Genomic DNA, 25757 nt, shown 5'->3' with positions numbered 1-25757 from the left:
AAGTGTGTTTCTGAATGAGCTTGAAGGAAGTGAGAAAAGATAATGCTATAGCAGTTTCATTACACACATTTAAAAGGCTTTTGAGAAAAGGTTTATTAATACAAAAACCAATTCACCCAAAAAAACATCCAGGTCAATGAATCATTACCATTAAACACTAATAATAACACGTGAATGAAACAGGCACAGGATATGATTCATCTTCACAGTGGTAAAGTCCACATCGAACAGCATGCAACACGAGTTTGACTTTACAGAACGCAAAACTACAATTTGGTCCAACAGATTTCAAACTACTGCCAATTAAACGGACTAACTTTAACATATTATTAAACTGCGATGTCCAGTTCGACTAACTTCCTCTACTGGGTGACACAAGTGTATCAGGAGCCTAAAGGAACAGTTCACCCGAAATGCAAACTCTCTCATCTTCTACTCACCCTCATGTCATTCTGAACCTCTGAAACACAGAACAAGATCTGTTTTTATCTGTATAATGAACGTCAGTGTGGTCCAAAACTACTCGGCTCATATTTTCTGTATATAATATCTTCTGTTGAGTTCCACACAGAATAGAAATGCATACAGGCTTTGGAACAGCAGAGTGAGAGTAAATGATGGCAGGGTTGTCATCTTGGGGTGGACTGTCCCTTTAAGAGCTGAGTCTCTCAGTACACAGTCAGATCAAGCCATCAGCTGCACTATAGAGAAGTCAGAGACTAGAAACTAATGATACAATACTGTCCTCTACTGGTTTGAACAAGAACTCATTCAGTACACTAACTGCAGAGTGAAACACCCCTCCAACAAGGGCTCGGTTGAACCGCTTCTTAAAAGCATAGAATAACACAAAACACACCACGAGAAAAGCTTATTCCTCTGACTTAGCTGACACTCACGAATCTCACCTTAATGATTCGATTTCAGTATGTTCTATCCTAAAAGCTTCTGACAAGACTCACCTGTATCTATATCAGACTACTCTGTTCCAGTGGCACAAATCTGCGACGCAAACTGCACTATAAAAACCAAAATCAGTTATAGCATTTGAATTAATTATAGACTGGCAGTATAGATTTATGTATTTTGACAGCTAAGAAGGTGTATGGAAATATTTTATTTATGAATATATGACTGCGTTTAAATAAGTAAATCACCACAATTACACCAACAGGAACTTTGGCATGACCAACATTAGTGTATGCAGAATGATATATGACAATAGCCCTGAATCCCAATCTATTTCTTTCTTTCGTAAGCTCAAGCACTGATTTTTGGTGGTGTTCAGCTGGGGATCCGTATGTTCCTCTCATCAGTTTTCCAAGAGAGAGCGCTGTAGAGCTTCCTGGATCATGGCTTGCTCGTCTGTAGAGTAGTCCTAAAAGATACAACAGATATGATTTACTCTTGATTACAGTCTCAGCTCCAGTCACACTCAGTCTCCACTTCATTCTTCAAATGAGGAGTCATCTATTTTCACTTTATATGGAAGGCATTTATGATCGAAACATTAAGTGCTTGTTTTTTTCTATGAAAACTCTTGTTTGAGTTTGCTTTTAATACACTTTAAAAGCTCATCACTATGAGCTTCACAAGCATTAAAAAAATGTAATCAAATTAAAACTAATGCTGGTTGACCTACATGTTTATTTATTTGTTTATTTTTTAACTACGGAAGTTCTAAGCGGCCATGCATTATAATATTTTTTCTTGTTGTTTTCTCATTATAACGACTTAATTTTCTCGTTATCTCGACATAACGAAGTTCGTTTTCTCGACATAACGAAGTTCGTTTTCTCGTTATAACGACTTAGTTTTCTCTAAGAAGTTACAAAACTGCACCAGCAGAATATAACACTATCCACTTTACTGTACGCGGACCTTCCTCGTGATCGCTATAATTTGTGCAGTCTTCATTACTGACATTTAATTAATTCATAAATGTTAAATTCTTGAATCAGTATGAATATTTTGTGTATCAAGTTCCTGCTAGATGCATGAGTTTCACCAACGCGTTCTGTGTCATAAAATAACTGCTTATCAAAACCAAGGTTGACATCACTGTATTCTGTTTATCTACCGTAGGACGGGATTTAAAGATTACTAATCTTTATTGTTAACCATATTAATGACAAATGTGATATATATGTAAAATCCATGGGCTTATTTAATTCAGTTTTGTTCTATAATGTAATAGTTTTTTTTCCACACACACACACACACACACTACACATGGACGCTCTTTTCAAACAGAAGCTTGTAACACACATGATATCTGCCACATCATATAATGACTACTACAAATTATAAATTATATATAATTTTATTTCAAATAAAGGGAAAATGAAAAGTGAGTTTAATCCAAGCAGCTCTAATTTTGCGGTGTTGCCATTTAAACATGTTATTTACAAAAACAAAATGTTGGTTGTACTGTCTCTGGAAAAATCAACAGTGATTGATCAGCCTTTATTTATGTACAGTATTGTAGACGTTATTACCTAGGAGAAGCTAAATTAGCTGAAATATAGGCTACAGTAAGAGCGCATGCATGGTCCATCAGATGCCTGTCAAAGTTGAGTTCGTTACTATAGCAACAGTAAAACTGTCATGTCGTTATAACGAGAAAACAAACTTTCGTTATGTCGAGATAACGAGAAAAATAAGTCGTTATAACGAGAAAACCGACTTCGTTATGTCGAGATTACGAGAAAAATAAGTCGTTATAACGAGAAAACAAACTTTCGTTATGTCGAGATAATGAGAAAAATAAGTCGTTATAACGAGAAAACAAAAAGGAAAAAAAATTATAATGCATGGCCGCTTAGAACTTCCGTATTTAACTTCTAATCATTATAAATTTTTTTTCTTTCTTTCTTTTTTTTTTCACAGAGCGTACACTGCAAACTAGGTATAGATATAACATAAATCTGAACAAGCTCTCTTTGGTCAACACTATGACAGGTTAGTTGAGTTTCTTTGGACACTGGGAAACCAGAGCATGGTAATGTTGTGATGTACTTACCACAAAGGTGTCATAGGAGAAAGCATGTCTCATTCGGATGTGCTGGAAGAAGTCAGCGCTCCTGTAATTAGGGTCGCCCCAGGGCATTGAGGCACAGATCGGACACACCTGCAGGAGTGGAGACCAAGAAGCTCAGAAACGGCCCTTTCACTCTGTTATACTGTACACACACACACACACCAGCAGCCTCACCACGGGACGCGGGTCGTGTGCGTGTCTCGAGGTGCAGTGCTCCACCAGACCGTCCTGGTCAAAGTGCTGTCTGCTGCAGAAGGGACAGGCGAACGTGTACCGGTTCGGCACCGAGCTGAAGGAACAGGAAACCAGGGGGGACAAGGCAAGATTAGGGACACTTGATTCATTTCACTTCAACTTTTTTTCTCATTCAAACTGGAATTAGGATCCGATCATGGCGTTGATCGAGTGACTTTTGGTGTAATTTAATGTGATGTTTGAAGGTAATGTCTTTTTTCATGCATGTGTAAACACTGAAGCACAGATATGTTACCTGACAGTGGAAGGCTGGTTCTTTGAAATGGCCTTCATACCTTCCTTGATAAAGTCTTGATATTTAGAGCAAGCCCCTGTGTGGCTTCTCATGTCAGACAAAAGAACCTGGCGGAGAGGAGATAAAACACCTCAGACTCACGACAAACTCATTTATTTGTTCGTATTTGTCATGTCACATTTCACAATTATATATTAATTATGCAACTTTAATTGTAGTGTGAATGCATTCTGACACCTCTGTAAACAGTCTGTGTAAATACATCTAAATGAGACTTAAAGGGATAGTCCTCCACCAATGTTAATTCTGTCATTAATTACTCATCCTCATGTCATCCCCTAAGATCTTCGTTCATCTTCAGGACACAAATTAAGATATGTTTGATGAAATCAGAGAGCTCTCAGACCCTCCCATAGACAGCAACACAACTGAAATGTTCCCAGGTCCAGAAACATAGTAAATACAGCGTTGTTTGCGTTTGGGGGAAATGTGTGCATGCATTGTGATACTCCCTAAATCGGAGGAAAACTGTAACTCAGTGGAGAAGAATTTCTGAATAAAGCCATTATCTTTTTCTTCTTTGTGCAAAAAAGTATTCTTGTGGCTTCACAAAATTTAACTTGAGCCACTGATGTCACACGAACTATTTTACTGAGGTCTTTTACTTTGTTTATTAGAGTTGTGTTGCTGTCTATGGGAGGGTCAGAGAGCTCTCGGATTTCATTAAAAATATCTTAATTTGTTCTGAAGACGAACGAAGGTCTTAAGGGTTTGGAACGAAGTGAGGATTTTCATTTTGGGGTGAACTATCCCTTTAAGAAGCGGTTCGTGTGCCACTTCTGCAGTGTGAAGATGGCTTTTGTTCAGTTTGTTTCTGGACTGTTAACAGCCTTACAATGTCTAATTATTCAAATCGAATGTATTGATAAGATGACAGATACATTTGTTAGGGCTAGAAAAAAAAAAAGCCCTTATAAAAAAGGTAAAAATGCCCTGGAAATCAATTAAGTGGAGCAAATGTTGCCCCTACAGATAAAGTATATTTCTGTCACTACTGTGAACTAATGACCACACACACAGAATATGAAGCTCTCTGGGGGTCAGTTGTCCATAACAGGACTAAATCAACCAAGACACAAGCACAAAAACACACACAGAAAGATGCTGACTGGCAAAATCCCCAAAAAAATATTAAGATACTTTTTTTGTCAAGTTCACACTCCTAATTCTCACTAGTTTCTTCAATATTCCCTGCACAGCCATTCAAGTTTGTCTTCTATTATCCCTGAATCTATTATTATTGTACAGTGTATTTCACATGTCCCTAACGACTGCTTGATTGATTATATATCAGTCTGACGGTCTCTTCCCGACTAAAGTGGGTGGAATAACACTTATAAATATCACTGCGCAGCATTTAAATATAACTTCAACAGTTGAACCACACACCTCATTTCTACAGCCTTTGCACTTTCCGATTGATCTTTTCATCTCATTTTGTATATCCTCTGCTTTTTTCCACTTGTGTAGGTCAGACCTGCAGACTGCACACACAGGTTTCTGGGGACGCAAGCACTCCTTAAGACAGCTCTCACAGAACCTGGCCAAAACAAAAGGAGTTATCTTCACTAAAACATAGAAGACACACACACACACACACACACACACACACATATATCCAGGCAGGCTGTCAATAAGGTATCATGGTATTTCTCTTGTAATCAGTTATACTGATGTTATGATTGTCAGTTATGTACGAGCTTTAAAATTCATCCAAAAAGTATTCATAGAAGAGCAATATGTTGTAGTTTTATCCAAATTAAAGGCATGATTAAGCGAGCACTACAACTCCCAGCATGCCACACTGCACAAGTTTTGTACACAAGCAAAACTGAAAGTAACCAATTTCTCTCTTGAGAAATTCTCATCACAATTGCATTCATTAATGATTATTAAACACGGCCATGTAGATATTTAATTACAAGGCATGGAGGATGCGCGTCGGTTTCACGTGATAACTTGATTAACATGAAACTAATCAACATGTCAAACGAGAAGTTACTGCTGCGAGGCTCGAGCCCGCGAGGATACTCACGTGTGTCCGCAATCTGTGGTCATCGGAGAGATGAATATCTCCAGACACACGGGGCAGAGGTAGTCCTCGTATTCCGCATCGATCACATCAGTTTGGGGCTGTGTTGTGAGCATAGCCATGTCTGCTGCGCTGGGTTCCGTCTTCTTGAACTCTAACAAGGGAGGAGCATCTACTCAGCTGATCTCGTGCACACGCGTGAGGAAATACAGCATTACTGCCTCGTTTGACCAATGACAACAAAAAGCGTTGTAGGTAAACAAATGATTGCAATGTACTACCTAGAGTGTGCGTGTAGTCTTTTATTGAGGAGTTATGAGTGCGATATGGCTAGTGGTATCCGATTCCTGAGCGAATCGCGGACATGAACCGGATCTTTTAAATGATTCGGAAGGCCTGAGTGTGAAAATGAATCACTCGACTGCGAGGTAGATTATTTTCGAGGGTGAAACTGAGGTGGCTGAGATATTTTACTGAAGAAAAAAGGGGTGTCAACTGGAACGAAAGCAACAAACTGGAGCACATTTTCACCGACTGACTCATACACTTAAAAACTTAATGCGTGTAAGGTAACTGAAAACAGCACGGCGTTTGAGCAAACATTTATTTAACGCTCAGAAAAGAAGGCGTTAAGCGCCGCGCGGAGCCTTCTGGGAACTATTTTGAGCGATGACTCCACTGAATCGAATCGTGAAGGCGAACCGACTCTCTGAATCAATCGAACGTTCCTGCAGCCTGCAGCCTCGGGAGCGCGCAGGGGAGGTAGTGTGGCGCATGCGCAGTGCGGCGATGGGGATTTCCAGCGGAACATGAAGGTAAGAGGCACTGAATGATGGGGAGAGGGCGGCTCGGTAATGGACCTAACTAGCTCTGTGTGACACTGAACAGGCATGTTTACATTCACATATTGTTTTTACTGAGGTAATTAACAAGTTATCGTTGTACAATGTACTGTTAAAGTTCGTGGTGTGTGTATTTACAGGGCCCTGCAACTGCGCTAATGTTAGCCGTGCTGTGCTAGCTGCATCTGATAGCTGTCAAAGATGAGGTTGAAACGAGTTAGAGTAGAGTGACGACTTCAGTAATGTCTGTCCCTTTAAAAACAACAACAACAACAATCCTATTTGTGGGCACAGATCAGCCGGACTGCTGCGTTGACAGATTTATTTGCTGTAACGTTAAAGTAAAGGAGATTGTCAGACTAGCTGTGTGGCTAACACACGTCACTGTTTGTGTCACTGTAGCAGTGGAATGCAGATATAATAGAATTAGTTATTAACACTTTACCGTGTTCTCTGCGAACCCTGATGGGTTTAGCTGGAGTTTTTAGCTTTACCATGTTCGTTAAGATGTTGTGATTACGATATTGTGATGTATTGACACACTCTTGATGAAGTACATGTACATGCCTGATGTTTAGTCTTAGTGTGAATGTAGCATTTTGAAATGACAGCCTGCATCACTGAAACCTGTGCCTGCAGAGCTGTGGGGAAAGTTCTGAATTCTGTCATTCACACAATTGACCAGTCAACTGGTTTCAGCCAGGGACATGTTTATAATACCTGGAGAAAGCTATCTGTTCCATTCATCTGAATGAATGCAGGACCCCTGGATGCACTGTTGGATGTACTGTTGTTCATCTCTGCTGATGGGAACTTGGTCTTGCGCAGACATTTTTAAACCGATCACCTGAGCAGTGAATACTAACTGTCTGATCGAAACACAGTCCCAGGCGCTTCGCTGCTGGCTGTCTTAACTCTAGCATTCATGGAAATAAACAGGTCAAAAGTTTAGTCCATTGTGCTTTTTAGTTTTTTTAACTGCCACCAAAAATAGACTCATCATGTTTATTATAGTGAAACACTTGCTGTGTATATGTTGCTTGTATAGAAAAAATAAAGTATAAATTAAAAATGTTCCCAAAATGGTATTCTGTCGTCTAGGAGCAGGATGCAAACTCTCACACATTTCTCTCAGTTGGATCTAGAGATGCACCGATTGACCGGCCAGGGACCGGAATCAGACGATTTTCCGTGTGACCTTCCCAGACCGGGGATCATGGGTCGGTCAGCCTCACCCCGTGCCAATTCTGAGCTGGCCCGTTTCGATGTCACATCTGCACCCATACACATGTAAACATGTCGCAACGTGACACTGTTTTTATACAATAGTAGTTCAATAAACAAGAAGTTAAAATGAAGTGACTTATATTTTATAGTTTTTGCACAATTTCGCAAATAAAAATCATTCCAATCCACAGCAGAACTGTTGTTTGTCTCAGCAGCACGTTTCATTACTGAATAAATTTTTGAACGAATCAAGTGAGTCAAGTATTCAGTGAGCCGTTCTGAATGAATCAGCCATTTGAACGAAGCAAGTGAGTCAAGGATTCAGTAAGCGTTTCTCAATGTCAAGGATACTTCTTTGGTAGGACTGATCCTTCCAAGTCACTTCCTTCAGAGGCTAGGCGAGACTCCTCTTTAGCATTCGGAGAACACGTAAATGGAACAGGCTAGCAAGTGCATGTTAATGCGTCATTACGTCAGTGAAAATGTCCGTTTGAATAACGCTGTGAATGGTATCATTAAATTACTTTGGACAACTTAACTAGTTATTTATAAAAGAAATGCCGATGACGCAACCAATTGTTAAATGACAGGTCCGGTTCTGTTAACCATTTGTATTTGTATAATTTACAATATCAATACGGTAGTTATTTGTACTTGCATTTAAACGTCAAACTTTACTTATATTTACTACAGTTATAACAAATGTTTGGCAACGTAAATAAAAACCGTTAACGCTCTGACTACGTTAACGTTCAACATTTTTGAATTTTTGAACTAACGTTAGATAGCAAAGCTGCTCGTATAGGATTGTGGGTGATTTGAGAGCGTGAAGGATACACATATGCATCCTTTCCTGTGTATGGGATATTATTTGAACGAAGGACTCAGTCCTTGGTTGAAATTCTGAGGATCCTCGACATTGGAACAGTCCTTCGACGGATGTCGATGACGTAGCATCCGCGAAATACTTGCTTCCAAGGATCCTTGAGAAACACCTAGTGAGCCGTTCTAAATGAATCAGCCGTTTGAACGAATCGGTTGAATGAATGACTAAATGACTCACTCATTCAAACAGTCATTTACCGCCATCTGCTGGTGGATTGGGTTCATATTAAAAGTGTCATTGCATTTATCCCAGCATTTCTTATTTGTATAGTAAAGATCTTCTAACAATCAGCTCTCAGCTTCATTAACCAGTCTGTGTAAATACAGTACATTTAACGCCACTTCAGATGCAGCCATGGAAAGATAGAGTTTGTTGATGCTGATTTCATTCAAATGATGACAACTCTACACTTCCTTTATTATTCTAACTGAATTATGTGAAACAATGTATGAATTGTATGTGAAAGATGATACAAACATTTAATAAGGTCAGAAAAAAATGCCCATTTATAAACATTGTGGGAAAGGGCATCTGTTTTGTTACAGCAACTCATTTCTACCTCTTTTATTTTTTCTGTCACAGAGCACTTTTGAGAGTTGTTTAAGTCAGAGGACATCTGTAACTTAGTCCAGATTGGGGGAAATTGTAATGTTTAATTTTATTTTATTATTATTATTTGTAATTTCTTTTTACATTTTTTGCATTAAAAAAAAAAGAGTAGATTTTTGTTTGTATATGCTGTCAATTATAGTTCTTAACACTGAATCGGTGTATCTCTAGTTGAACCCTTACAAATCAAATCCAAAGAATTGTCCACACATTATTATTCAAAAAACCAAAACAAACAAATAAAACCAGAGAAAATGTCAAACAGATTGAATCTAGCTCAAACTATAATTTAGACCATTGTGATTATGTACTTGTCCTTCTCCTGGTCTGCTTTGGTCTCTGTGAGGTGTGCATGTATTATGAACTAGCTCTGTGACTGAGGCAAGTCCTCACTTATTAGACTGCAGCCTGAGGGGTGTTTTCAAACAGGTTTTGTTCTTCTGTCGTTGCAGCAGCTGGCAGCATTGGACATGGTGTTTTTAATGTGTGCTCCTCTCCACAAACCCTGATCTTCAAATGCTGCAGGGGGGGGAAGCCTGGCAGTGAGGGCTTAATACATTGAGGACTCTCCATCCAGCTCCCAAATCAACCACCTTCTCATGTCATGTTCCTCCTTTTGAGGTCTTTTGGCTAATGAGCAACCCAGAGATGCCCATTACAAGCCCTGGGCAAGGCGTACGCCCAAATTAAACCAAGCACATCTTCACTTTCATTATTCCAAATTGCTCGTAGGAGGATGGCCGCAGCTTGCTGATTGTCCCCCGTCACACTGCACCGTGTGAGGACTTGAGATGGCAAGGAGTCGCGTTTAAAAGAAACTGCTGGATTGTAGGATAAGAGGTTGCATGCTACGCAGCCCACTGCCACCGATGGATGCCAAGTTGCGAGAAGATCTATTCCGCAGGTATGTGGCATCTTTGGAGAATCGGCTTGAGGAGGCGGCCGCTGAAGGAGATCGACAAGGAGCCAAGACTGAGGAGGCACTGATATCTACTGCAACAGCACTGTTGGGCTCGTACCAGCTGGATCCAGGGCAGCGCTTCCGCATGGTTCGCTTCTACGAAACTGCGGAGAACTCCCTGAGGACTCAGAGGAGCGCAAACTTGCGGACATTGGAGACGGCCTTTGCGACGCTGGAAACCATCTGTACCAACTTACTGCTCTTTCCCTGGAAGAAAGAGTTCCGCTGCATTAAAGTGAGCAAACAGATTAAGAGATTCATTGTGGTTGTTTCTTCAGTGAAGCACACATGTAAAGATGTTAATTTTTGGTTGTATTTCAGTGTGAAATGTGTAGTGTCAGAGAGACTGTACTGTAATTATTCAGCCTTTAAAGTTTGTGAATGTGAAAAATGTGACATGACCACATGAACGCAATAAACATCTTTTCTTTTGACTGTTCTCTCACTCTTGCAGACCTTCACAGGGCCGTACGTGTACCAGTTGCGGTCGGTGATATGTGACGCAGACCTGCGTTCGCTGCTGCGCTCCATGGGCTACTCAAGAGACCAGGAGCTGCAGTACCATGTTCGGGACCATCCAGGTGGAGCCTCGCACCTCCGGCAGCTGGCCTTCGAGCTGCTCCTGGCCCAGGCTGAGTGCCGTCTGCTCGGCGAGGTGGTGTCCATGTCTCGGGGCTTTGCCTCGGAGCTGGAGGCTGTGGAGGTGAGGAGGAACACCAGAGAAGATGCTGCAGGGTGCGCTGATGCCCTCCGCCGACGGGACAGCCTTACAGGAGACTTGTCCCGCCTGTCGGTGCGGCCGCTGGACATGGACCGTGCCCATCTAAGGCGAAGCGGTCGGCCGTCCAAGTCGGTGGATGTAACAGACAGCGCAGGACACTGGCACCAAGCCAGCAAGCCAGTGCTGAAGGCCTCGCTCAGCCTGCGCAAGGAGCCACTGTTCGTCGACACAGAAGAAGACCTGAAGGATGAAATCCTCCGCCCGAGCCCTTCGCTGTACCCTGTGGCCGCGCCGCCCTCTTACAGCCCAGTGGCTGACTTCTTCCCGATTCAGTCGCCCCCGTCTGAGCCATACTCCTACCACTTGTCCTCCCTGGATGAGGTGGACTTGTACACTGAGCGGGGTCTGGGCGGCCACCAGGCGCCCTCAAGACCACAGAGCCGGGAGCCTCGAGAGTCCCGGGACAGTTGGGTCCTGAAGGGGCATGTGATGAAGTGCCAGGGCTGTGGCATGGGCTGTCCTTCGCTCTCCTCTTGCCAGAGGTGCGACATGATCTTGTGTTCGTCCTGCCACGCCGTGGACCCGGCGCCTTGTTGTGGCTTCCAGGATTACTCGAAAACTTCCCGCCCTTTGGACGGCTACATGCCCATCAAGGAGAAGCTGTCGGTGTACTCCAACGCCCACTCGCACACTCACCCTCACCCTCTTCCCCATGCTCAGTCCCACTCGCTGTTGCTGGACAAAGCTGTGATGAGCACCAAGCTGTTTCCCGGTAAGGCGCTGGGTTCGGGCAGCAGTCCGGTGGTGGGCTCCATCAGCAGCGGGGGCGAGCGGATGAGTGTGGGCGGCTCCCGCTGTGGCTTCTGCAACAAGCCAGGCGCCTCTCACACCTGTGTCAACTGCTCCAAGGTGTCATGTGACATGTGCACGGGCCTCTACGGCAGTGACGTGTGTACCCGCAAAAACCCTCATCATAACTTTGTGCCCAATCATCAGCTCAATTTCAAGTCCAGCACCATATCCCACCTCGTGTACCGATAGACCAGGAACACATGCGCACTACACCTCTTTTATCTCTGCTGTTTCCACCCTTGACTTTTTTTAGTTAACTTTTCCCGCTTTCTTTCTAAGTTGGCAGTTGTTTGGTTTTGGTCATGTGATCTTGCTGTGCATTTCCTAACCCTCAGTAGCTCTACTTTATAAAAAAAAAAAGCAGTTTGACCGGATATTTCCATTCTGTATCAGTGTTTGATAACTAGAGAAATAACCATGCAGCACATAGAAACTGTGAATGACTTGCAGAGACTCCACCCTGGAACTGAATCGGGTAAGTGGGAACTTCTCAAACTTGAACAAATAAATAAATTACACTGGAAGTAAATAATATATATTTTGAATTGTGAATCTATAGATCTATGTAGACTATCGCTCTCATGGTGGGGTGGTTTCCTAGTTGAATGGGACTTGTAGTTGCTGTTGAGTCACTGTATCGAGTCCTCTGACGAGAAATGCCTTGTGGGTTTATTAACCCCTAAGAAGTTAGCCTACACTGATCAAAATGCTGCTGTTGAAGTAACCCAGGAGGGAGCGCTCCTGGCCTCTGACATGCTTTGCAAACACCGTGAAGCTCTTCTAGTTGAACTCCATGCACATACTGAATGATTATGTCAGTAGATATTTGATTTCCTCTGTCCAGGTTTCCTTTACAAGGAGCCTGTTAAAAAATATTGTAATATATGTCAAGGACATTGAAATGGAGAATAATTTAATATTTTGCTATGCTGACTGTCATTAGAAACAAGTATTTTTTTGTTAATTTATTGTACAATACATGTATGATTATGTGTACGCACACCATGATAAACTAAAGTGTTACAACTGGGTGAATGTCACAAATTACTTATTGGGACATATTTTACCCCACAATCCAATGAAGATACAATATTTTACATTAAATATATATATATATATATATATATATATATATATATATATATATATATATTCTCATTACTGCAGTGCAAAAATACAGAAATGCAGTATTTAAACACTTCCTTCATGATCCAGAGAATGAATATATATATATATATATATATATATATATATATATATATATATATATAATTATCATAAACTGCATTTGCTTTGACTTATACTACCACGGTTTATTCTTATAGTGGTACTTTATAATTGTTGTCACATTACGGTTATGAGATTTAGAACTTGCAAAAATATTTTTTCTTTGTACATAAAATAAAATGTTGTGTTTTTATTTTTATTCATTTTTTACTTGGGGTAACATATGACTTGGACAAGTTTTTTTTTGAGATTCACCCTAATTGGCCTGATTTTTCCTTGAAGATAACACTAAATACAAATATACATATATAGGTTTTTATTTTTTTTTTATTTTTTTGTTAATTTTGTGCAGCTGTATTAACAGAACTGAGTCAGTATACCCTTCATTTGGGAGCTCTTCCAGCATGCTCCGTGCGTCCAGCTGAAGGCTGCAGTGTCATAGAGCCAGGGCCAAAATCTGTCAGGGAAACAGAGACTAGCACAAGACATAACGGTGGCATGTTTTATGAAGTACCGTCAGTATGTTTTTGATTTAGTGAAACGAGTGCTAATGGATGCAGTCAGTGGTTTATCTCTCTTTAGCTTCGTCTGTCTGTTGGAGGAAACTCTTCTTATACTCTGCAGTTGTGTCCAGTACACAGCGGCAGCCAAGGATCATTTGATTGGATTTAACACTCATGTGACAGCATGATTAACCAATCAGAAGTGCAATGTGCCAAACACCCACAGGCTGTGAAGACAGAAGCTGCTCGTGTGCCGTCTGAACCCTGGGGGATGGAGGATAATGTGTGTGACTAAACCACTTTCTCTCATCTCAACCTGTTGATCAGTTTGTGTGGTGACTTCACTAGATGAACTGACGAGTGAGTGGACCCTGACGTGTGTGTGTGTGTGTGTGTGTGTTTCCCCTGTCCATGAAGCATAATTCACCTCTGCAGAGGTCCGATCTCTGGCAAACCAGTTTGATCTTCAGTGGAGATGTGATGGGAGTTAGCCAACATGTTTGTCAGTGAAAGTATAATCCTATAATTATATGAATTAATTAAAAGCGATGATTTTATAAAATAATTTCAAAAATAAAGTTCTACAAAAAACACTGGCTCTGGTGTTTGAGTTTGGGATAAATCATGAGCTGGATCACTACAGCTCGGGAACTGTCAGGATGTACAAGAACAAAAATGTTAGAGACAAACTGCATGTACACGCATGAAGCAATGCACTGCAAGTGACATGTTTTAGGTTACTTTTGTATATTCTACAAAACTACAAATATTTTAGTTACTTAAATACACACAGAGACACACTAATATAAAAATATTGGACAGCAGAAACAGTGATCCAGGAAACTGTTCATCTGTCAGAGTGAGACTGACTAAACCGCTGCTCGCTCGACCAAGAAGTTATTTTAGATTTTCCTGTTACAGAACACAAGAAGGGTCAGATCTGCGAGGTCCTGCAAACTGAGGTAAGAACATCTCTATTACCTTTCAAAAATAATAAGGCTGAAATGGTAACATTACTTGGTTTAAAAAGTTTAAGAACCACTGGTTTAAAGAAATGGTATACAATGAAATCCTGTTTTTAACCCTTTCCTCTTTCTTCTTGTAGAGTCAAAGGATCCAGCTTATTGTTGGCTCATTGGTAAGAAATTGTTCATCTGCTACACTGCACTGTCACTTCTGCTAGAGAGTCACTGACCTTTTGTGATAGGTTGTGATTTTACTTAGTTAAATAAGAATGTACTTAATTTGATTTTACTTGTTTTACTAAATGCACTGTATAGCTAGGGTTCTGATTAAAAGTCTAACCGAAAAAAAAAAAGTATCGGAGCCCCCATAATCATAATCATTTATTGTTGATACAAAGTTGAAATTGTATGAGGATTTATTTTGGTGTTATTGTTTTTATTAATACAGGACCGTACAGAAAGCGCACACGTTGGAGAGAGTGGATGGGACGGGTCAGAAAGGACCTAGAGCTGGGACTCTTCAAGGGTCCCCCTCGGTACAAATCACATTCCGTGTTCCCCACGGTAAAAAAAGACTCCAGTCCGGGCAGTTCCCCCTCGGGGCCCCCTCTGATGCCGGAGCCCCACGTCACCCCCTCACTGCACCCCAGTTTCCATCCTCAAACTGTTCAACAGTTTTCACTGCACAGATGTACACATCTCTTGTATGAGACACAGAAGGAAAACATGTTTTCATAGAAACGATAGTCTTCTAAATAAAAGATCAAATGATTTCTGTCATAAAAGTGCAAGGGTTTCTCTTGCAAGTTCAGCACAAAAAGTATATTATTTTACAAAAACCTATCAATACTGTTGTATTTGGATTGTTCTTCTACAGGTTTTTAACAATACATCCATGCACAAACACTGAAAGTTAAAGTTTGGGATTATTTTCATCTGTTTGAGACAGTATGTTTCCAAAATAAAACTGCTGTTTTACAGTTTTGAGCATGTGGTAGTTTATTAAAGTGGATTGTAAAGCCATTGCTGCCAGTCATTTGATTTTTAACCTGATGAATGTACAGTGTTGATCTAAATGCAGACTAGGCTCTAATTGAATGTACAGTTGTGTAGACACCCATGCTGAATGGTATGACAGAGAAACATTGCATTATCAACGTTGATTCAATTTGCAAAATCAACACCTAATTCAAGGTTTATCCAATGTCTACAGAACAACCTTAATTCACCCATGATGAAGGTCAGACCATGAAACAACGTCGCGATTTCAAAGCTGATCCAATTATCAGAATTGAAACATAATCCAGCGTTGATTCAATCATGGATTCACCGGTGAATCAATGTTGAAATGCCTGCTGGGACAGTTTGAGTTACTTTAACCCCATCTTCTTTTGCATATTAATTCGGGTGGCATTATGCAAATACTTCCACATGATGTAGGTATGTGAGGGAGATTTTGATCTAGGTGTTTTCATGTGGTTTAGATCAGCCATCTTTTATTCTCTTTTAGACAGAAAAAAATCCTTATGTGGGAAGCTTTGAGCTAACTTCGTAGATCTTATACATGCACAAACAGCTGCATAACACACAAATGAAAAGGAAAAAAATGAAAACACATCATATGACCCCTTTAAGCGTTATTTGCCTAGGCAACATGTTTTTATTTGTACATAACTGATATTCTACTAGTCCAGCTGCCTGTATAGTGATATTTATTGTCTTAATTTATTGCTCTTATCATTTTAATTATTAATTTATCAATTTTCAATTCCATTTATTTATAGATTTTATCCCCCCTTAGACAGAAACGTTTAATATACTGTTCTAAAACAAATTACCATCTTTAAAAAAATAAATAAATAAAAAACACCTAATAAATACTAACGTATTTACATTTGCATTTAGAATAATGCATGTAAAGAGTCCACACTCCATGGCGAGACTCAAATTCCGAGTGGAAGCATCTGTGACGTCACAGTGGCTGGAAGCACCGCGTCATCAGTCGCGTGTTCTCAGTTGACTCCTCGCGCAGGTGAGTGTGTTCAGACAGAGAGCATCATGAGCTCTAGAGTTTGTCCTGCGCTGTTGCTGTCAGCAGGAGGAAACCCATCAGCAGCAGGAGCGACAGGTGCTTAATAACCCTCGGGCACACTTGCTGTTCGTGTTATTTTAGAGTTTAATGAAATAAAACCAACAGTACAATGATGCACTTAATTTAGATCATTTAGGTCTTATTTCCATCTTATTTATGTGCAAATTTATTTTTATTCACCATATTTTTTTGTATAAGCAAATTCCACACTGCTGTCATCTGGGGGAAAGGAATGATATCTCAAGCCTAAGAAACCTGATTTTACAGTAATGCTTACAATCATATACTCATTTCACACGTTTAACTATATATGCAAGGGCTAAATATTTTCCAGATATTTCTGTGATGGGTAACTGTAGGGGTAGAGCTTGGGTTAGCCGATAGAAGACTTCATTAATCTGATAAAGAATCAGTGGAAGTATATGCCATCTCCACACTAATACAGTGAAACAAAAGTGTTTGTGTGTGTGTGTATGACTCTTTTAGGGGCTGATAAATAGTGGGGGGGGGGGGGGGGGTTACGGTTAGTCAGTTTTGACCACAACCAAGTTGACATTTTAATGACCATTTTAATGTGCTTTATGTTCAGGTTGTGTACAGGTAGGCCTATTTGTTGTGTGCCATTTAATGTTTAATAAATGCCTTTTTCCTTTTCAGAAAGTCAAACGAAAAACAAGAAGTGTGGCATCTGTGCTTTCTTCAAGAGAACATGGGAGGCTGTGAAATCTGCTGACGGCTGTTGTTGCAGAGGCAATAAAGTTACACTTTTCCAGCCAAACACAGATCCAGCAGCAGGCGGTATGGAGAACAACCCGACAGGTCTCTGACAATATTAAAGACAGACCCAGTCACATCCACATATACATGTCACAGGATGTAGTCTATGGCTGTGAATGAGGTTACATCATCTCAGTTAATAGTACGAGTAGTGTGCACAGGGCCAATAATCTTCATAGAATATTTAACAACTGTAACAAATCCCATAATGTGTGTACGTACATAAACTACAGAAATACACTGGCTCTCTTTTCCTCACAATAGATAAATGCACAAAATATTGAATCAGTCTCCTTCCTTGAGATCTCTGTGTGAAGTTCCCATTGCAAAGGACTGGCTTTTTAAATGAAAGACAATACAATACATCTTTATTATCAGCCGTGATACAGAATACAAACACGCGCTGTTTGTGTTGAGGTTGTCAGGTTGTGTACAGGTACTTTTGTGCCATTTCATGTTTAATAAATCCCTTTTTTTCTTTTCTTTTTAGAAAAACAAAGAAAAAACAAGAAGAGCGGCATCTGTGCTTTCTTCAAGAGAACATGGCAGGCTGTAAAGTGTGTTGACCGCTGTCACCTCAGAGAAAACAGAGTGATGCCTTTTCAGCCAGAGGCAGATCCAGCTGATCTCCAGCAGGCTTCATCCCTGGAGGCGATGGCTTCCCCTGAATTAGACCGGACCGGTCCCAATGCAGATCCAGCTGATCCTGAGCCAGCTAAAGGTCCGTCTACTAATTATTACTCTAGCCTAATAAAGAATTAAACGAATGTTATTTCACGCCTGTGTCTAGAAGCCCTATTAAGACTTCGTAAACAGGACAGATTAGTGTGAGAATGATCTACAGATGATGAGCTTTACAGATGACACGAGCGAATGCAGCCAGATCATTTCCATAATGGCCAATGCAATTTACCAAGAGCATTATCAAGTGTGCGTAATCTACTAACAACACAGGCACAAGATGAGTTAAAATACGTGTTTTGGCATTAAATTGACTACCGCAAACATCAGTAAATCACCTTGCCTGATTTAAATACTCTCCTCCCATAAATTTTGTTTTCTGAAAAGGGAAACCTCTAGAATAACTGCGTCCGTGCCTTTTCATTGCTAATGTTTCACTGCACGTGTTTAGAAAATCTCGACAGTAGCTTTTTAATGCAATTAAATCTGGCCCTACTGTATGTCTGTCTGATCCTATGCATTCAGCATTTAGCCATAAAAATGACGTTCTTCATTATATTATATCTTACTTCTAGAATTCATTTCTAATTCTAATTTCTCTTCCATGTTTCTATACCTGATTTAATTATTATTATTTTTTTAGAAAAGCAACCAAAAATAAAGAAGAAAGGCATCTTTGCATTTGTCAAGAGAACCTTGCGGGCTGTAAAATGTGCAACAAAGCAAAACAAGGAGGAACCAGATGCCCCCCAGCCCAACACTGACCCGGGTCCATCTGAAGCAGCTGAACAGAAGCCATGTTCTCCTGGACGTGACTCGGCTGAGCTACAGAGTCCAGGCCAGTCTGACCCCAGCCAAGGTTCATGTCACTTCTGTCCTGTCTCATTGTGTGTTGTTTCTCCTCTGATTGAGAGACATGTCTAGTCTACTAGCTCCTGCTCGTGCATTTTATCCTTTATCCGCTATTCAGAATGTCATGCATCATTTAGTTAATCAAGTAGCATTTTCCTGATTTAAAGATATTTGATTATTAATCACATTTAGTCTGTGGCTATCTGATCCCCTGAGATACTGCCGTTCATGTGAGACAACCAAATAAACTTGCAAACTCACATATTAACATGTTCTTTTGTATGTTTTCGCAGTTTCGTTTGCCTCCCTTTATGAAGTGAGGACAAAGATTTCTTCGGGAGGATTCGGCACTGTGTTCCGAGGGATCCACAGATCTGATGGTCAGGAGGTATGGGCCCTTGTTTATTTAGTTATTTAGTTATTTATTTTAACCATGCAAATCAGACCACTGATCAAGGCTTAGATCAAAGCATGTCAAAATCATTTTAAAAGGAAAACTGTGTGGGTCACAGTATAAAACATGTAATGTTATTTATTTATAGAGTCTAAAGATTTAACATTAATTTTCTTTTTTTGCAGGTTGCCATCAAATTTATCCCTAAGAGGAGCACAGACCAGTATATTAGGAGGGTAAGTTGGCTAATCTTAATGAAACTATATAATGTGTCTTTAATTAAAGTGAAATCAAACATACTCATAGTAAGCTTTTTTTCCTCTAGGCTGGGTATCCCAAGCCACTGCTGATGGAAGTAGCTCTGAATCTCCTGTTGAAAACAGCTCCTATAAGCCCCAACATCGTGTATATGCTGGAATGGTTTGAGGAGGAAGATCAGCACATCCTCATCATGGAGTATCCCCAGCCCTGCCACAACATAAAGACGTTACTCCGGTATAATCGCCATAAACTGGATGAGACGTCGGCTCGCAGCTTGATGCTCCAAGCAGTGCTCGCAGCGAAGCACTGTATCGATCAGGGCGTCTTCCACCGTGACATCAAGCTAAATAACCTACTCCTCAACACAAGGACCATGAGGGTCAAATTAATCGACTTCGGCTGCGGGGACCTTGTCAAAACCTCTGGCTACCAATATGAGTTCAGAGGTGAGCTGGCTGTTTCTGTTACTAGTGCAGTAAGCTCTAATAGGATCGGATCATCTTGTGTGTAGTGATTTGTGTGTTGAGTATAAGAACAGATATGTGAAACAGACAAATGGATATCTGCAAAAGTCATCAGTGAATTGAGCTGAAAATCTCTTGCTTTGATGAGCAGGACGATATCGCCCACCTGAGTACTACACGAGACACAAATATCACGCGGGCCCAACAACAGTCTGGACGCTGGGCCTTGCACTGTTCAGAATGGTAACTGGACATCATGCTTTAAAAACTGAAAAGGACATTGTAGCTGGCAATCTGACCTTTGACTCCAGTTTATCCAGAGGTGAGAGAATAACACAGACAGTGACACACATGATCTCAGGGAGGTCTTACCAAAAGCTAATCCCTAAATATCACATGCAAAGTGGCAGAGAGGACACTTAAAATGATTCAATGATATACAGAATCCAGGGAACAAATTACACACAAAAAAATCCTTTAACACACAACATGCTGCATATTGTGTAATCTTTTCCGCACATGACAACATTTTTGTCCATGTGACACACTAAGGACATACGTGTCTAACCAGCAGTCTTATGAAAACCTCCAGAATGCCAGGATGTGATAAGCCGGTGCCTGAAACGTGATCCAGACGACAGAGCGACGTTACAGCAGCTCTTAGATCACAGATGGTTTAATCAGGAAGATGATCCAGCAGTAGCTCAGGAGTCAGGTAGTGTAACGTAGAAGTGAAGAAAGTACATTCAAACTAGTTATTGTGAAAGCTGAAGCAGTGCTACCACAAGCTTGAAGTTGTCTTAATATTGATTAATTAAGCAGATGAATCAAATGAGCTCCAGTGAGGACAAGCAGAACCCATCAGACAGCCTGAACATCCAGAGGAGCGAGTTCAGTGTAGAAAAGGAGCACAACATTGAACAGGAGCACACTCAATGGAAAAAGGAGCACATTTGTTTGCACAAAAAGAAGCAAACTGTGAAAAGTGTAAAACAAGTATTACATCTTATGCTTTATATGTGTTTAAGGGGTCATATGATGTTGCTAAAAAAAAAAAAAAACACTATGTTGTGTATTTGGTGTAATGGAATGTGTTTATGTGGTTTAAGTTTCAAAAAATATTAATTTCCACATAATGTACATTATTAGTTATCCTCTGTGCCCTGTCTTTCAGAAACATAGAATTTTACAAAGCTCATCGGTCTGAAAAACGAGGTGTGCTCTGATTGGCCAGCTATCCAGTGCATTGTGATTGGCCGGATGCCTCAAGTGTGTGACGGAAATTTTACACCCCTTGACATACTGTGATGTCGAGTCCCAGCATGAGGAGACAAAACCAATAAAACCCATTACAAACAAGGCATTTGTTGCATCCAGTGGGGACATAATTACTTACACTGTCTATTTATGTGTTGTGTTGCACCGCTTGACAAAAACAGTACCACAGTATCAGTTTAGTTGTGTCTCAAAGTGCTTTAAAGTCATAACCAGCCATGAAGAAAAGACTAGATGACCAAGTTAATGACTAAGAGAAGCAGCCTATAAGTTTATGCAATCAGTTTTACAGTTTTACAGTCATTGTTTGTGGATACTATATTTTATTTTATTTTATTTTTTTTATCATCTTATAAATAATTTTTATAAGACTTCTCTTATAAAAAGAAACGTTTATTTTATGGTAAATAGACATGTTTAATGGTAAACATGTTGAAGATTAGCGGACAAGCAGTTTCTAAAGTCTAAAGTGTACTTCGTATTGAAGCCTCTCTTCCATTGACACACACACACACACACAAATCTCTCACTTCAGTGGGGGGATAAATGAAGAAGGAAGGGCCTCCTCTTGTAGGTCTCCGAACGAGAAATGTTTTTCCGCACTTCAGACATCTCACAGGTATCGCACAATGGATGCTGCATTCTGTATTTATATTCTCAAATTCAAGGAGGCAGTCTAAAACAGTGAATGAACAAAGTCACTGACTGTTTTAAAGTGCCTCACTCATAGAAAACTGTGTTCCACTTCCAAGAAGTGTCACTTCTCATCCAGTGTGCGACCCTCTTTACAAACTGTTTTGTGCAATGTTTAAGCTCCTTGTTGGAGGATTTGTTGACCCTCAAAACTGTCTTGTGGGTTGATTCGAGTATTACCAGCATGGCTGAATTTCACCTGTATTTGGCAGATTGGTGGGTGTTAGTTTAAACCCCTGTTCATGACGTAATGCCACTTCAGCTGTCAGGTAGAAGTTTGCTGTGGAGCTCGGCAGGCATGTACATTGAGGATGCATCACGACTGCCACCCTACTGTAACCTAACATGACTAATGGGACACCCTTCTCTCTTGTGAACTTAACACACAAACTGCAAGCCTGCAAGACCACATGTGCACAAGAAGTGCGTTACTTGGTGCAGTTAGCTTGTATTTGACTGTGGTCATGTCAAGTCAATTCAAGTCACCTTTATTTATATAGCGCTTTAAACAAAAAAGATTCATTCAAAGCACTGAACAACATTCATTAGGAAAACAGTGTGTCAATAATGCAAAATGATAGTTAAATGGAGTTCATCATTGAATTCAGTGATGTCATCTCTGTTCAGTTGAAATAGTGTCTGTGCATTTAATTGCAATCAAGTCAATGATATCGCTGTAGATGTAGTGACCCCAACTAAGCATTTGTCGTTATACTGTAGCTTAAAACACTGCATTGCATCAACTTTTACAATGTATTATAAGTCTTATATCTTGCCATTTGTCTGATACTACTTTACATAAAGCGCTCACTTATGGGTAATAATAATAATATTAATAATAATAAAAAAACTATTCTCTCAAACAGCCATAAGATCAGATATCAGATCAGGTTAAGGTGTAATATGACACATTTGCTTTGAACTATTTGTATTGTGATATCAGTTTGATTATTTCGATGGTACCCTTTAGATAGCTGTTGATAAGTAATTCTGCAACTACATATCAACTAGCGGTCATTAGAGTATTAATATGTCTGCTACTGTAAATATATGCCAACACTTTATTTTGATGGTCAACCAACAAATTAACTTACTAAAAGTGTCTTTGCAAGTATGTCATCTTATTCTATCATACTAGATTATATCATTCTTGAGCATATTAATACTCTAATGAGAGTTAGTTGGCATGTAGTTGCAATGTCGCTTATAGTCGATTGATTAAGTGGACCATCAAAATAAAATATAGCCATATAAAACAGAGAATTAAGCTCACATTAATTAATTAACATTTGTTCCACAGGAAACACTAAAATCACACTTAACATCTAACCACTCACAAGCTGTAGTAAGATATGATACAGTCCATTATACTGTAAATGAAGTAGATTTAATATGGTGTTGATTGTGTGTTATAAATAATCATTCTCTTAAACTTATAAACACAAATGCATAAGTATTATGATGTATTATAATTTTTTTTAATGATTATTCATGAGTTGATATAATATATTATAATGTTTTTTTAGAATGCATTATGCATTCATTATAATGCCTTAAGAATACCCTTATGATATAAGGCAAGTTTATTTATATAGCACATTTCGTACACAATGGTTATTCAAAGTGCTTTACATAAAAGAAAGTAAAATAATCATGAAGAAAAATAATCACAAAAATAAAAACAAGCAATTTAAAAACTTTGAAAATTATTATTGTTAAATTGCTTATTTAAAATGAATTGAAAACATTTAAAAATATAAAATGATTTGAGAAAACAAAATGAATACGTAAAATACAGTGAAATCATTTCGGACAGCTAAACAGATGAGTTTTGAGTCTAGATTTAAATGTGACTAGTGTTTTAGCACATCTGATCTCTTCTGGAAGCTGATTCCAGCTGCGGGCAGCATAGTAACTAAAGGAGGACTTCTTGTTTTGTGTGAACCCTTGGTATTTCTAACTGACTTGATCCTAGTGATCTGAGTGGTCTGTTAGGTTTATATTCAGTGAACATATCTGCAGTATATTTGGGTTCTAGGTCATTGAGCGATTTATAAACGAGTAAAAGTACTTTAAAATCAATCCTAAATGTAACTGGAAGCCAGTGTAAGGACCTGAGGACTGGTGTGATACGCTCAGATTTTCTGGTTCTAGTCAGAATCCTGGCAGCAGCTTTCTGGATGAGCTGCAGCTGTCTAATGGTTTTTTTGGGAAGGCCGATGAGGAGCCCATTACAATAGTCCTCCCTGCTGGTGATAAATGCATGAACAAGTTTCTCCAAGTCTTGACTGGAAACAAAACATCTAATTCTTGCGATGTTTTTTAAATGATAGTATGCTGATTTAGTTACTGCTTTGACATGACTACTGAAACTAAGGTCTGTCTCCAGAATCACACCAAGATTCCTGACTTGATTTTTAGTTGTTTGACCCCTAGAGTCAAGGTATGCATTCACCTTGAACACTTCATCTGTTTCCAAATGCAATGACAAGTGCAAAGAAAGTTCTGGCACATTCAACTATTAATTTCATCATTGCATTGGCAGAGGGAGTCAATGAGGCTGTAATCATTTGGAGACAAGGCTAGGTAAATCTGGGTATCATCTGCATAGCTGTGCAATTTGGTTCTTTCTCATTATTTGACTTAGTGGGAGCATATACAGGCTAAACAAGAGCGGTCTAAGAATTGAGCCTTGTGGGACTCCACATGTCATGGACATCCACTTAGACTCATGCTCTCCTAGACTCACATAATAACCTCTCCCTTCTAAGTATGAAGTAGTATGTTATGATCGACAGTGTCAAACCCACAGCTTCACGAATAGTAGAGAGATGCAGCTTAGATAGGACTAACTGATATGCAATCATGCTCTCAAAAATGCATTCAAATAATCTTATCTGCCTCTCTATCTGTGGGAGGAATGATGGAGACGCGAATAAACAGGCATGACAGACAGAGTCCAGGACGCTGATGAAGGAGAAAGGAGCCAGGAAGGAAACAGGAGGAGCCCAGAGCAGGAGGAACCCAGCTACACCCAGGCCACAACCATGATGTCAACCCACTGTGGAGCCGATGGAGAGAGGGGCCATAGTGGAGGAATGGCCGCTGACGGGGGGTGACCAACAGCAATGGAGCAGGTGGTGCAGGAGCCTGAGATGGAGAGCCAAAGAGCCAGGGGGATGCTGAGGATCCGGGGGGCCAGGATGGAGCCGAGGGCTCTGGCGACCATCAGACCACGTGCGAGAGTCAACGATCGTGCTGCCAGATGACAGCGGTGGAGGAGGCAGGAGCGGGTGGGTGGGTATCTGTGAGCATCCGGGCTCTCAGGGCTGCCCTTAGGGATCAGAGCCCACTCCTGACTGAACTCGGGGACAGGGTCTCTCTTTCGGCTGGTTTGAGAAACAGGAGCCCGCTATGGATAGGATGTGGGAACAGGTTATGAAGGAGGGCTGGATGTGACCAGCAGGGATGAAAGAGAGAAGGGGCAAGTAGACTTTCAGCTCTTTTTCCCAGTCTGTAAGGTCCTCCTTGAAGTCCAGCAAGCCCAGAAGTATGATCAGCTCACCCTCAGCTGCGGTGCAGGGGGCGAAGCTCCACTCCACGCTCACACCATCCACGGCTGGCTGGGCTCTGGGAGTAGATCTGGTGACTGCATCCTCAGAAGTGACGTGAGAGGTGATCCGTATCTCACCAGAATCCACTCCACAAAAGGGGCAAAATCCTCGAGGACAATCTTTGGACGACAGCGCTCTGCACTCAGTGTTTAGACTGGTGACGAAGAACACACAGAGCCCATCGTCCGGGTAGCTGGTGGTGTGTTATAGCAGCAAACAACAGTCTAGTATGGTCCCTG

The 25757-nt window shown here is 40.4% G+C and overlaps 2 protein-coding genes and 1 long non-coding RNA gene across 8 annotated transcripts; 2 read left to right on the top strand and 1 right to left on the bottom strand.

Moving 5' to 3' along the window:
• Positions 1–75: 75 nt before the first annotated feature.
• LOC127944714 (E3 ubiquitin-protein ligase RNF114) lies at positions 76–5938 on the bottom strand. The gene is made up of 6 exons (XM_052540915.1): positions 5626–5938; positions 4980–5130; positions 3531–3637; positions 3215–3329; positions 3023–3130; positions 76–1378 (listed from the first exon to the last, which is right to left on the bottom strand). The coding sequence occupies exons 1-6, from the start codon at positions 5742–5744 to the stop codon at positions 1313–1315; spliced, it is 666 nt and encodes a 221-aa protein (XP_052396875.1). The 5' UTR covers positions 5745–5938; the 3' UTR covers positions 76–1312.
• Positions 5939–6089: 151 nt separating this feature from the next.
• On the top strand, positions 6090–12824 carry LOC127944698 (spermatogenesis-associated protein 2). 6 transcript variants are annotated; one of them, XM_052540886.1, is made up of 4 exons: positions 6090–6437; positions 7600–7754; positions 9639–10382; positions 10602–12824. In XM_052540886.1, the coding sequence occupies exons 3-4, from the start codon at positions 10032–10034 to the stop codon at positions 11907–11909; spliced, it is 1659 nt and encodes a 552-aa protein (XP_052396846.1). In that variant the 5' UTR covers positions 6090–6437; positions 7600–7754; positions 9639–10031; the 3' UTR covers positions 11910–12824. The 6 variants fall into 6 exon arrangements, with proteins under 6 accessions (XP_052396846.1, XP_052396842.1, XP_052396848.1 ...); XM_052540882.1 differs by having other exon boundaries at positions 7566–7754; XM_052540884.1 differs by lacking the exon at positions 6090–6437 and adding an exon at positions 6489–6543 and having other exon boundaries at positions 7566–7754.
• A 154-nt stretch (positions 12825–12978) lies between these two features.
• Positions 12979–15395, top strand: LOC127944724 (uncharacterized). Its single transcript, XR_008150411.1, has 2 exons — positions 12979–14588; positions 14864–15395. It is a non-coding gene; the product is annotated as an uncharacterized LOC127944724 (long non-coding RNA).
• The last annotated feature ends 10362 nt before the right edge of the window (positions 15396–25757 follow it).

Source organism: Carassius gibelio, chromosome A23 (assembly GCF_023724105.1).
Source record: "Carassius gibelio isolate Cgi1373 ecotype wild population from Czech Republic chromosome A23, carGib1.2-hapl.c, whole genome shotgun sequence".
NCBI classification, from domain to species: domain Eukaryota; kingdom Metazoa; phylum Chordata; class Actinopteri; order Cypriniformes; family Cyprinidae; genus Carassius; species Carassius gibelio.
Note: the sequence above shows the minus strand (reverse complement) of the source record. Positions and strands in the feature narration are given on the sequence as shown.